Source organism: Thermobia domestica, chromosome 1, assembly GCF_964235325.1.
Source record: "Thermobia domestica chromosome 1, izTheDome1.hap1.1, whole genome shotgun sequence".
Taxonomy (NCBI): domain Eukaryota; kingdom Metazoa; phylum Arthropoda; class Insecta; order Zygentoma; family Lepismatidae; genus Thermobia; species Thermobia domestica.
The window spans coordinates 291,000,879-291,015,865 of record NC_137454.1 but is presented as its reverse complement, the minus strand read 5'-3'; the positions used below and the strand labels follow the sequence as shown (position 1 = coordinate 291,015,865).

Sequence of the window (14,987 nt, the reverse complement as noted above, 5' to 3'; positions counted from 1 at the left end):
GACAATTTCTACAACATTCAAATTTCTAGTTTTATATTTATTACACCTTATTATTCCCTATCAGAATAGACACTCCTTTTAATACTGATGTAATTTAGCGACCATTTATGTTCTTACACAATGATTCTCTTTGTGTAAAATCTAGATAATTAGTTTCTAAAATGAAAATATTTTCAGATTGCTTTCTGTTTCAGAGTAAACATTATATTGTGATGTATTGGAGCGTAGTGTTCCTCTCAACACCGAGGTTATATGAAACCCACACCTACTGCTTTTAATGTGGAATCTGGAGCATATGAGTTCCTGCCGGGAATCGACATGGATCTCTCGCGCCGGAGTAAATGTTAGATACAAGAGGAGTTGTGATTCTGTTTAACATATATGTTCTATGTCCTATATTACATAGCTGTGATATACACTATTTATAAATTTATTAGATTTAAATATGAATGCTATTTGTCAATAAAATGCAGCTTCTTTATAAAATAAAGAAAAAAAGAAAACACATTTTGTACGTAGAAATCGAACCCACGTTAAACATTAGTACGCGAGTCCGTTGCGTTATCCACTAGATCAAGAACACTTCACTGTTAGTATCCTCCGTTACTATTCTGCTGACGGTGTACCCTACCTGTGCTTGAATGTGATATCATGCACTATGCCAATTTTTGTCTTATCTTCTTTATTATTATATTTTATGATCGTTTTCTATATGCTACTTGTATATTTATTTGAAAGCGATGTCCAGATGGTATATTTCTGTTAAAGAATATGCATTTAACTCTGTAATAGAATGAAGGGAAAACAGATATCCCTTGCAAACAGACCCGAAGGACGTAATGATCATAGGCTCAACTTTCTGGAATTACAAGTAAACGTCACGTTACGGTCACTCGAGTTGCTGCCCGAGACATTTGTGATAGAGTAGTACTAAGTGTGCTCAATATGTCATAGTAGTTTTAGGTGCAAAGCTCAAAGGGTTTAGGACATACAGCCACGAGAATGTCACATGGAGGTACTTGTTATAGCCTATCTCAGTACGTGATCTTATAATCACTGATGACATTCCAGCTACCAATGTCTTCAATGAGGATCAAAGTCGCTTCGAGAAGGAATTGCATTCGTACCGGATACTGAGGGAGAAAGGTTCAGTGAAGATCAGAACAACAGTGAGATATGTGAGTGCAACATCTCATTTCTACATGATAATAACGGTTGTGTCCATGGAAGGAGAAATTCTGCGTCCCATATACGTTCTGGTAGTTGAACCAAACGGTAGGTTCCCTGCAGTAAAGCCAGCCGATCTGGCTAATATAATCTTAACCTCATTTGCTGGTAAAACAGCGAAGATGAACAAGCAGGATCTTAAGACTTTCTATTGGGACGTCATGTGAAAAGTCATTCCAAGTGATAGGAAGAAAATCTTCCTGTTACTTAATTCATGGTCTGCAAAAAAAGACGACAGTCTTTCGTCACAGTGTGTGCCAGAAGGCTTTGCATAGATCATACGGCTGATACCTGGTGGATGGAATGACATGCTTCAGTCTTTGGATGTTCATTTCGTCCGTCCATACAAAACATTTGTTCGTTTCATCGCTGATACAGCAATAACAGGAAGTAAAGTGAATATTTGGCATCGTGACAGGTTCATACAATTTCAGTCGTTCACAATTTACCAGCTCAGTGCTGCTCGTAGTCCCAACATGATTCGATTTGCTTTCCATAAGGCTGGATACTTGAATGGGGAGCCTGAAAGTTGGATCATTCCTTACGATTACTAGTTTGACGGAATTGTGAACGACAAATGTTTCAAGCGCGACTTGATTGCGTTTGTCAGGTGTGCTCACTGTGAGCAGAGTATTTGTGCGAGGCATGCATTCTTTTCTGAACTGCATATTGATTGCAGTAATTGGTAACTTTTCTATGCGAAAACAAACCGCTTCGGATTTGCAAAACAAACAACTATCTATTGTGTTTCATCACGTAAATACGCTGGAAATATGAATATAATCTAGTTTAGAGAAAATAATAGGTATAAGACTTCTCTCTTATATTTTAGACTATGTATTACAATTATAACATGTACCTCCATGTGACGTTCTAGTGTCTGTATCTCCTAAACTCTTTGAGTTTTGCACCTAAAACTTCCCTGACATATTGAACAACTTAGTATTACTCTATCATATGTGTCTCGGGCAGCAACTAGATTCACCCAAACGTGACGTTGGAAGGCAGTCTAGGATTTTGTGAACACAAGTGTACCAAATACCATGATGTGGCCATAACCAGGTAATGCCCAACTCATGATCTGTGAACTCTTTTGTAACCAGACAAAGGCTACAATCCCAGCCCTGACTATCTACACTACGATTGTAGTACCATGTGCAATATCGGAACCAATGACTTGTCCAATTCACCCATTCGGAAATGACTAACCCCTCTCCCTCCCTCCTCGGCAGTCACGTTTGGTTCGTCTTGCTTAATGAGAAGAGAACATTGCTAGTGGAGAATTCTTAGTACTCTATCAAGAGCTTATTGCTTTGATTTAATTTGACAATATATAGTTTTGACTGAGGAATGAAGTGTTAACATCTGTTATTTGGTCAATTATAGTAGTTACATTAGTTTACAAGATACTGTATTTATAACACTCACAAGCTTAGATGTTTTACTTCATATTTGGTGTTGATTTCAGACCTGGCAATCCCGTCACATGCTTTTTGGTGACATTTAATATTATTGGCCATTACAATTATTATATTCTCCTAAATGTTTACAGGAGGATCAGTTGAGCGAGTAAAATGAACTGAATGACCTTGTTTGAGAATAGGATCCCCAATAGCAGTAAAGTTTTAGATAATTCTATAGATAGCAACTTACCTTAAAATTTAATTAAATATAACAATTGCTGTCATTTTCGAGAATTGTAATACTGCATTGTGAATATGTATTAAAATTGCATTAATAGTTCACATACAAAAGATTGTATATCATGGAACATTACAATGATACATATGATTCAGCATCACAAAATTGGTAAGAAAATAAGAGTTTATATATATATATATATATATATATATATATATATATATATATATATATATATATATATATATATATATATAGAGAGAGAGAGAGAGAGAGAGAGTTTTAAAGAGTAGATTAGTGGAACACTAATTAGCAAGTATTCCATTTTATATATCAGAAGTATTTTATATATTTTATATATATATCTATGCCTCTCGGTTACAAACTCAAGTAGTGGTGCGAATTTACTCTAAAAATTAGGTCCCTTGTCATATTGTTTCAGTGTTTGCCATATATATATATATATATATATATATATATATATATATATATATTGCAATCATAAAAAGTATTATATTTTAACTTTAACTCTGTCTAACCAGCGAATCAACGATTAATAAAAAGATAATACGAGTACTAATTAATTAAGTTACTAGATTGAATATCTAATAAACATTTCATTCCAGGTGATTCTGTAACATACCAAGCAGAGTGTAGTGTACCTACTAGGTTCTATGTTCAATTAAGGTTTTCTTCATTTGCCCAAGTCCTTCTAGGTGAATAACGTAACTGAAGCTTTGATGCAGACTCTCAATATTACTTCCTAAAAATTAATCGTGTGCTTATGCAGATAAAGCGTTGGAAAACAAGTGTAGTGTCAGTACCATCTGTACACATCGTAAGCTGCGACCACGGTAGCTATTGAGAGGTGAACTCTCCACATGTTAACGAAGGATTTCAAGTTCATATTCGCACATTCATTACACACTATTCAGTAAGTTGAGCTTGATTGTATTCTGATTGAACACTCCTATTCATCCCACAAATGTCTGATCAGTATTTTAAACGAATCGAATCAACTGTCGAACATTGTTGTTCACTTACCGGTGCCAAATAGCTGCTGCACCATGGATCTTGCATAGTCTTCGAAGGAACACAGCCCTATACTGTGAAATAATCACAGGATTGAAAACGTTTCGTTATCCAGAACGTTACAGCAAGTCTCTGGCTTTATTGTACCATGAACGAATAATCTGATACAATATTAGGGACAGGGCACAGTGGCTCATTGGCAGAATTAGCTCACTTTTAGCTAAGTCCGTGATTCGTTTTTAGGCAATGACAGTTTGTGGCAGGCAACATCATGTCCATGGGTTTTCTTATGGTTTTTCTATTTAGTCCGATATTCTTATTATTTAATTATACATCTATTCTAAAATCAATCACTTGCATTTATCATTCATCTCTATTAAGCAAATTCATTACTGTATTAGGAAAAGTAATTCTACAAGGTTATTGTGCGATCGCTATATACAGTATGTGTTCATGGTCGACACAAATAGGTCATGACAGCAGCCTTTCTCCTGGAAGATGACAAACACAAAGATGTACACTCATGTCCAAAATTATTGTCACATGTCTAAAAATATGTTGTTGTAAGAATATAAATTGATAACGAATTCGCCCGGTATTTCTTATAATGTTAGTATGTGTATAATCGGCAAAGACATGTATGTGGCAAATTTCATGTCAAAAGAGCAGTAAATAAGAACAATAAAACACAAATGAAACTTTCTTGTCCATTTAGCAACATTTTGTTTCACTCGTTTTAATTTTCGTATTTATAATTCTTTTCCTATGAAATTTACCACAAATATACAGTTCCCGATTATACATATAGTATCAGTATTAAAAGTACCCTGCAAAATTATTATCGTATTATATTCTTACAAGAAGACAGTTATAGATATGCGACAATAATTTTGGACAAGAGTGTACATAAGAAGAAAAAGCCAAATAATTTATTGTCGATTCTGTGCTCTCTGGGTTCGATGTTCAGTTGGATGAGACGTGATGATATACTAATATTTACCATTGTTAGTTTTGCCTAGGATGATGGGTTTATCTAGGGCATATCCAAGCTAGTGGTCTTCGGTGGGAATGAGCTTCACTAACAAAAACCTAGCTACCTCAAACTCTTGATGGATAGTCGCCATCGGATGTGTCTGATGTTTTGAGATTTAGTGTTCAAATGTTCTGTGTCTTCTAGAGATTCAAAGGTTCTTGGGGTACGCATTATATGTAGTATCATTACAATGTTCCTTCACCTTTCACTTCTATAGAATAAACGCTGCATTCAATTTTGCAAGGTTGACTTTGGCATCTATCTTTCTGTTGGACAAGTCGCAGGAATTATATCAACTATAATGTCCGTATTGCAGTTACCTCTGAGTGTTATACCCAAACTGAGTATTTATATCTCCTGGAGCAGTGTGATAATGCACAATTTACAAGTCTTACTGGAGAGTTTTATTTTCGTATTATAGCCAATAATTAATGTTGTTTGAATCAATAATGGGTTTCTATTACAAACTAATTGAAGTGACGTTAGTAAAATATCTCTGTAAGCTACAAATACATATTATGAATTAATATGAAAACAGCATCAAACAAATTTGTTTTACCTGAATGTATCATCGTCGGGGCTTTCCGAGTACTCTGTTATAGCTCCTGATCTGCTGGCATCGTATGGATAATTGGCAACTAAATCACCTCCATGCAAATTCGCAGATAAAACAAAGGGTATCTGCATAATAAGTCGCATCACAGCCTTTGTTTCAGGTTGAATCTTGAAAAGAAGAAGAGAATATATTAATTTATATCATAAAAATCTACTACATATTTTTATTTGCATTTTGAATATTCGTTCTATATCTTTATGCATTTATTATCCACTAAGATAACTTAATACGAAACAACTGTCGAAATTGAATCAATACTTTTCGCAGAACCATGAAAAAGACAAGAGTTACAAAGTCTGAATATATATACAATACAAAGTATGAATATATATAACTTATTCCACAGCAGTGAATGTCAAAATAGAAGAAAACAGTTCAGACATAAGGGCGTAAGTAACAAAGGTTTTATATTTCAACGTTAATTACATTCTTACAAACATTTTTAAAGTATTGTACAGTTCGCGGCTTAGAAATCGTTACAAAAATTTTAAGTCCAAATTAATAACAAATTCTTGTCCCGTTTGCTTATGCATCCAAAAATACATGTCTCGATCGATTAGTTATTTCTTGTATTCAATCCAACTCCCTCCCTCCTCCACCTCTCCTTATCTAAAGCAGCGTGTATGACGTAATACACTCTTTCCATTCAGACGGAGAAACAGGAACGAGGTTTACAAGGTTTATAGCTCTAAACCAGTCTCTTCCATCCGTTTGTTTTGAAATGTCTTTCTAGAGCCTGAATTTTTTAAAAAAATGTTACAAAATATTCCCATGCTTCATGAATGCCTTTATTTCCATTTTTTCCCTTCTTCAAAACTGCAAGCTAGAAAGAAGCTCCTTGTGAAATATATGGAAACTATCAATTACAGCAGTAGGTTTTGTGCTTTCCAAAGTCTGTAATAAAGGGGCAAAGCTCTAAAAGCTACTGACAGAAATGAATGTTATTCAATGATTAATTTCATTTCTTGTTTTCAAGCAAATGTTTCAGGGGCGTCATTTGGGTAGAACAGGAAAGTATATTTCTCCCTTCCTTGAGCTTGATAAATATATATTGTTTGATATAATGTATAGTAATACAATAATTTTAAAGAAGTGAAACTCTCATCTCGGCGGAAAATCTCCACCTTCCGGTCGGGCAAAATCTAAAATAATACTGCCTATAGAGTTACAACAAACCTATAGAGTTACAATAGCACATTGCTAAAGCGCTTACATTTCGTTTCAAGAGTCGAAGGTATGATCCCAAGTTATATGAGTTCATAGCGGAGGACATTGAGAGAGAGAGATTCAAATATGGAGACAGAGAGGGATAATTACATATGAAAGTTTGGAATTGGAAAAAAAAATTATCGGACAGGATCCATATTATGAAGAAAATTGTGATTTTGTGAAACAGGTGAAACAAAGGTTCCGAACTGCAAGGATCATATAAGGCAGTTGTGGAATTAAGTTGGAGAATTCTTTTTAGAGCATCAGATGATTGTGAAGGAAGAGAAAAATCTTAAGATCTATGGAATTAAGAATTCAAAAAATCTTGAGCTTCCGGGACGGGTTTCGAACCTTTTACCTATCAAACCATGACTTCATCCATTCAGCCACGGAGCTTCTATGCAGTAATTCATATAGTTAAGTTACAGGTTGCATAATGAACTTCCCCTTGTTCAGGAACATGTATTAAGGTAGTAAGAGTTTGTTACTACTACGTTAATTGAGATGATGAAGTAGTGCCAAATATTCAGTCATAAATCACCTTATGGGAAGCTCTAGTGGAAAACGAAAAAGTCCTCGTAAACATGTTAGAGTTTTGCAACATAAAAGTTAACAAAAAAAGCAATGGAAATGAGCATGAGTGTGGCATTTGGATGCGAACATATAAATTTAAAACGTTGCGTGTTTTGCTGCATTACTTGTTAAGTGAATGGTTAGTGTAAGGGACTTCTACGCGGATGCACTTAGGTTCGAATCCCGCCCGTTCTTTTTGCTTTTTTCTTTTAGTTACGTTCATACTTTGGATTCCAGAAGTTCAATTTTGACCTTAATGGAGTCGCAGCTAGTTTCAGCCGGAATTATTTTCAAATATGTGATTTGTTATTACACACTTTTCTTTATCTTGCGATGTTTCAACTTTGACATTAAATCTCACAACCTTACTTTAAAGCTTTTACCTACGTTATATCATGATGAATTTTTGCACAACGGCGACAATCGGGCGGTAATATTCCATTGTTACTGTAATATATACATCAGGGCCGGAAGTTTTATGTCCCACTGTTATCCCGGTTAGGCTAAAGGAGACGGTGATGATGAGAGATGAGTGAAATGGTGGAATGAAGAAAGTGGGAGGAAACGGGAGAGCCCCGAGAAAACCCACGAGCACGGTGTTTGTCCACCACAAAGTTCACTTGGCGGGGGCTGGGATCGAACGCAAATAATAAATGTAACACAGAATATAATATAAATAGAAAATATATGTATTTATAACTAAGAAGTGGAAAATAATTAAAACAAAGTTAAAAGACAAGTTAAAAAAAACAATCATATCTGAAAGGAAAAATACACTTTTAGAACCATTTTCTATTTGTGTGTGGCTAAAAAGAAGTGAGGAGTGCTCATCTGGAGTGCCACTTTTCATTTTTTCGAACCCGGTAAGTATGAATTCGACATCAATATTTTTCGCATTCAATTAGACAATTACTTTTACACGCTGTCCCTTCCCCTCCGAGAATGGTTTCGGTGTTTTACTCTCTCCCCTCCACTATATTGTTCAGATGGTAATTTATTCGTATACTAAATTCGTCTGAAATTCCTCACTGGGTCCATGTTTCATCATACGGTCCATTGTACGCTTTTTTGTGAGTCAAACTTGAAAATATATATAGATATATATTCCAGTAACAATGGAATATTATATTACCGACCAACTGTCGTTGTGCATAAATTCATCATGATATTACGTAGGGAAATAAGTTAACGTAAAGTTGTAAGATTAAATATCAAAATTGAAACGTTGCAAGTAAAGGAAAAGCGTGTAATAACAAATCACATATTTGAAAATAATTTCGGCTGAAACTAGCTGCCACTACATTAAGGTAAAAATTGAACTTCTGGAATGTACAGTATGAGCGTAGCTAAAAGAAAAACAAGAACGGGCAGAATTCGAACCTAGGTGCATCCGCGTAGGAGTCCTTTACATTAACCGTTAAACTAACGGGCAATCCAGTAAACACGCTACGTTTTAAAGTTACATCTTTTTCACCCAAGTGGCATACATGTTCGTTTTCATTGCTTTTTTTTTAACTTTTACGTTTCAAGACTCTAACACAGCGTTTCCCAACCGGTGTGCCGCGAATGGGCCGCTAGTGTGCCGCGAGGAAATCGAAATTAAATTATTAATTCTATAGCAATCAAATTGCAAGACATAGGGAAAAATGTATATTTGTATCTAACATTAACTTGAACCTCTAATATGAATCTACAATTTTGAGTTTCATACTGTTATTTTTCTGTACATTTTTAATGTTGAAAATAGTATATGTTATCAGTGTTATGACCATTATTGCTTCTTTATTGTTGCAGACTATTTCGTAACTTGAAATTTTAAAATACATTCAGTCCTTTTGACAAAACAAACATGCATACAATTACGTACATTTGTGTTTTAAAAGTAAAAGATATTTGTTTGTTCATTCGTTATTTAGTGATCTTCCTTCTTAGTGAAAGGTTGGATACACTTTTCAAGAAAAAGTGTATTTTTAAAAGCCTTGGTCCCAAGGACGCCCATCAGGGGGGTAAGATGGGGAGCTCGATCCCCTAGAGGAAATTGTACTTCAGAATACCGAAAATCCAATAGAACTTTTACGTTAGTTACAGCAAAATTTGAAACTATTCTTGAAACGTCGCTTATACTTGCCCCCCCTTGGAAACCACAACATGGGCGCCCTTGCTTGGTCCCATATCTTATTGCACTTGTTTTCTATTTTTAAATTAGAATGAAAAAATAAGCATAATAATTTACCACGGGGGGAAATCACTGATCGAGCTTTCTTCTCTGTGAGAAGGAGATCAGTAATCAAAGAAAAAATACCACTATATTTTATATTTACAAATAATAATAATAATATCTATGAGTGTGCCGCGAGAATTCAAGTTACACCTGTAGTGTGCCGCAAGTTGAAAAAGGTTGGGAAACGCTGCTCTAACATGTTACGAGGACTTTTTCGTTTTCCACTAGAGCTTCCCACAAGGTGATTTATGACTGAATATTTGGCACTACTTCATCAACTCAATTAACGTAGTAGTAACAAACTTTTACTGCCTTAAAACATGTTCCTGAACAAGGGGAAGTTCATTATGCAACCTGTAACTTAACTATATGAATTACTGCAAAGAGGCTCCGTGGCTGAATGGATGAAGTCATGGTTTGATAGGTAAAAGGTTCGTAGTTCGAAACCCGTCCCGGAAGCTCAAGATTTTTTGAATTCTTAATTCCATAGATCTTAAGATTTTTCTCTTCCTTCACAATCATCTGATGCTCTAAAAAGAATTCTCCAACTTAATTCCACAACTGCCTTATGTGATCCTTGCAGTTCGGAACCTTTGTTTCATCTGTTTCACAAAATCACAATTTTCGTCATAATATGGATCCTGTCCGATATTTTTTTTTCCAATTCCAAACTTTCATATGTAATTCATCCCTCTCTGTCTCCATATTTGAATCTCTCTCTCTCAATGTCTTCCGCTATGAACTCATATTACTTGGGATCATACCTTCGACTCTTGAAACGAAATGTAAGCGCTTTAGCAATGTGCTATTGTTACTCTATAGTTTTGTAGTTAAAAGAAGTGTCATTTTAGAATTTTACCAGGGGGAGATTTTCCGCCGAGATGAGAGTTTCACTTTTTTTAAATTATTGTATTACTATACATTAGATCAAACAATATGTATTTATAAAGCTCAAGGGAGGAGGGAATTACACTGTCCTGTCCTGCATAAATGACGTTTCTGGAACATTTACTTGCAATTACTGACAAGAAATGAAATTAATAATTGAATAACATTCATTTCTGTCACTAGTTTTTACAGCTTTGCCTCTTTAATACAGACTTTGCAAAGCACAAAACCTACTGCTGTGATTGACAGTTTCCATATATTTCACAAGGAGCTTCTTTCTAGCTTGCAGTTTTGAAGAAGGGAAAGAATGGAAATAAAGGCATTCATAAAGCTATGGGAACATTTTGTATCGTTTTTTTTTAATTCAAGCTCTAGAAAGACATTTCAAAACAAACGTATGGAAGAGACTGGTTTAGAGCTATAAACCTTGTAAACCTCGTTCCTGTTTCTCCGTCTGAATGGAAAGAGTGTATTACGTCACACATACTGCTTTAGACAAGGAGAGGTGGAGGTGGGAGTGAGTTGGATTGAATACAAGAAATAACTAATCGATCGAGACATGTATTTTTGAATGCATAAACAAACATTGCAAGAATTTGTTATTAATTTGGACTTAAAATTTTTGTAACGATTTCTAAGCCGCGAACTGCACATAGAAATTTTTCTAAATCAACTCCAGAGATTAGATCAAAGGAAAACCATGAAAATATTATTATAGAATATGGTGTAATAAAGAAAGAACAGCAGATGACTGAAATAGAGACAAAATAGAACAGTTTTGTTCTAAGCAAATTTATGATGATTCAGGAGTTTTTTTGGGGTGTGTGTGGCTGCATTGGCTCAGTGGTAGAGCGTTCACCTCTGGTGCATGGGGTCCTTGGTTCGATCCCTGCTCACGAATGAACCGAATGAGCCAAATGAACCGTGTGCATGGGTTTTTCGGGGTTCTCCCGTTTCCTTCCAATTTCTTCATTCACCATTTCATTCATTTCTCATCCTCATCGTCTCCTTTAGCTTAGCCGGTATAATCGTGGGACGTAAAACTCAAATATTTAATTTTTTTCATTTTCAGTACAGTTCTTTAAGTAGTGGGGTAAAGATAAGCTATCAATTAATTGTAATACAGTGAAACCTCTGTTAATTATAATACAGTGACATCTCTCATCAGTAGACACCTGCATAATAGGCCTACGGACGAACCTTCTGTCCAGGCAAAAATATATGTATTATCATGAGATAGAAACCTCCTTTTCACGGAGACTATCAGATACATTTCTTTTTCCACCAACGTTTTAGTTATCTTTCCACAATGACCAGAAACTATTTACAGATCAAACGTATTTAGTACAGAAAATGCTTTCTGCAGTTCGAAAAGAAGTCTTCAATTTATACCTTCTACTGATCCAGCAGTTAAAAGCAAATTTTTATCAGAAATTAGTGTTCGCAGGATTACACGGCAGACAACTAATGTGAACTTATCCCGAAGAATTTCATAAAAAGTCATGATTGTCCAGTGTTTTGTCAAAATGCTCAGTGTTTAATAATACAGTGAAACCTCCCTTAATGAACACCTCTCAATAACGGACACTTCTATAATACGGATAGTTTTTTTGTCCCGGCAAAAATATATGTTCTCTTACGGAAGAAAACTCTCTTTTACGGACACTCTCAGATACGGACGTGGACAGTCTTTTTTCTCAAACGTTTCATTAACCTCTTCATAACGGACAGGAATTATAATTGTCGGTTCTGCGATATATTACAGCAGAAAGAAAAGTCTTTTCGCCACAAGTGTATCTATCATGAATCTAGACCTGGTGAACCATAAAACAGAACAGCTTCAAGCTGGACTTGAAATTCTTTTTTTCTGCTTGCAATAAACTGCTTTCTGGTGGAAATACTAGAAAACCTTTAATAAGCATGCAGGGTCAGTAGTATGGCCAAGAATTCTATGCGAAAGATCTTCCTTTCCCTAATAAATTTAGTCGTTTTTCCTCTGGCCCTTGCATCTTTCGAAACAATTTCTAAATAACAAAACAAACATCGTTTGTTTTACAATAACATTTTCAACCAGCAATGTTTCCTGTCTTACTTTTTTGGAAAAGCAATATTTTTCTTTTAGTTATGATTCTGGAACAAGTCTGGGTTGGAGTTTTCCCGGCTTCCTTTTTCACTTACTTTAAGAGTACATTATTTATGATTGAGGCTGGGTCAATAAACATATGCACTCCGCTCATGTGGTTCGGATCCCATATTAAGCTATAGGTCCAAGTCTAATATAGCTTCATTGCTGACTAAACTGACACACTAAACTGAAAATAAATCTTATGGAGAATGTCCAGAATACTAAGTATATATATATATGCACATGGCTTAGCACACGTGTGTTGACGATATGTTTTGGTAGAGTTCATAAGTATTTTAAATGTGCATGAGCATTTGAAGTATTTAATAACGTAAAAAGAAGTCAAATATTGATAAATACAAGTTTAAGAAAAGGGAGATTTTACGCATTTATGAATTTATTGAAATGAGACTTGTCCACGCACCATATTTTCAATTTTAACCAACATGGGGTATAATAAGCAAAATTATTTGATTTGATATGCTGAATATTTTAAAGATTTAATGCATGATAAACACATAGCATGAGATGTGTTTAATAAATTACGAAAATAGGAATAAGCAAAATAATTCATGTAAGAACATTGGTCATGCGCTTAGCTGCAGTTGGGATAAGACGCAGGTTTGGATTGTTACACATGATGTAGTAGAATGAAAAGAAATCTGGGTTTCTCTCCTTTCAAAACAAGGAAAAAATAAACCACATTTATAGCTTGATTTCAGTCTGCACTATCTAGAAGGATGCGAATGAGTGTAACAAGTATTAGGCCGCCACATAGAAATTGAAATTCCCATAATTGACTAGAACACAAACTACTAAAACAAAAACGATGTCTTAAGGGCACTAAACTGCTGCTGAAATTCTTAGAATATTGTGTTATACTTTTCCATTATTTTCAAGTTGTAACGAAGAGGAGGAATGAACAAGTACTGTTCTCTTAACGGTTAATAGAAAATTCTAGGCACTAACAGTATCAGATTTACTTTTGTTCTTTTTCTGTTTTGTAATGAATTCGTTTCCATTAGATTCACAAATGTAAAGGCATGTTGTAAGCAGCTCTTCAACGACAAATATTTTCTAGAGAAATTAATTCAACTGCACAGTAGGTTGCATCACAATCTATTGAAAAGATCTCAGTAAGTGGTCGATGTGTCTCCATGACAACATAACATCTGATGGTGAGTGGGAACGAAATCAAATTATCAGACAACGAAGAGTGAAAGCATTTTGTAAAGTGCTTCTGTACTAAGAAGATAGTATTTAGGTAGAACCAATTAAATCGCAGCCACTGACACTAAAGTTAATTTTGACCAGCACAAGAGGGAGAAATTCAGAATTATTGGAATAAACAATGATGTTAAAAACAAGTTCTAACATGGACAGAGATGCTGTTAGCAAACGAAAGGGCAAAACAATAAATAAATAAATAAAAAATAAAAAAGTGAAAACACCAAAATTAGCATGTTTACATCCAAATTGAACAAGTAGTATGAACGTCATTGTTAGATGCGAGGTATGTTGAAAAAGTACCGAACCTTATTTTCTCCCGTATAAACCAATGGAGCGCGGGAGACTTTCTTCAGAGTAGATGTAGAGGGAACACTCATGCGCAGTTGTGATTTTTTTCCTCTCAACAGAAAGTGTCAGTCGTTGGCAGTCGGCCAATGAGTGAAGACGTCTAGTTGGATTTCTTTTTCTTTTTCTTTTTTTTTCTTTTGGAAAATGACAGAAAAATTTGAGCAGCAATATTGCATCAAATTTTACCGAAAGCTTGGCGATGCCCAAGTGGAAATTATTCAATCGGATCGGTACATTCAATTTGGAATGAGAATTTGGGCATGATGAGAGTGTCCACAGGCTTTCATCTCCAGACACAACATTCTGTGTGTCGTTAGGCTCCCTATTCACCCGACATGGCTCCGTGTGACTTTTGATTAATTCTCAAGCTGAAAATATCACTAAAAAGGGATCCGATTTGAGTCAAAAGAAAACATCATGCGGAATACGACGGCATGGTTGCTCACCATTCCAAAAAATGCGTTCCAGAAATGTTTCCAGCAATGGTGGGAACTCTGGGAAAAGTGTGTGTATGTATTACCAAGAAGACTACTTTGAAGGGAATTAATGTTTCGGATTTTTGAAATCAATAAATGTATTTTTGTCAACCAAAGATTCGATACTTTTTGAATACAGTATGTATATCACTATTAGAAGTATATACACAAATCTTTTCGATTTGCTCGAAGACTACGCATGAGAATATGACACCAAATAGGTCATTTTGTTAAATTCGATGTGGTCTATGGATTGGTACATGTATTATCTTCGACAGTATTTTAGTTAAACAGAAATTAAAGTGGAAGAGTTAATGATTTTTGGGTATTTCTCATTAATCACACCATGCAGTGTCATCCTGATATTA

General features: G+C 35.0%; 1 protein-coding gene across 2 annotated transcripts in view; it reads right to left on the bottom strand.

Moving 5' to 3' along the window:
• LOC145661357 (carboxypeptidase E-like) overlaps positions 1–14,987 on the bottom strand; it is a 262,276-nt gene that overhangs the window by 94,729 nt on the left and 152,560 nt on the right. For both annotated transcript variants that reach the window (XM_081726702.1, XM_081726703.1), the window contains exon 4: positions 5,493–5,656. In XM_081726702.1, coding sequence (XP_081582828.1) covers positions 5,493–5,656 — 164 coding nt within the window. The remainder of the gene's footprint in view (positions 1–5,492; positions 5,657–14,987) is intronic.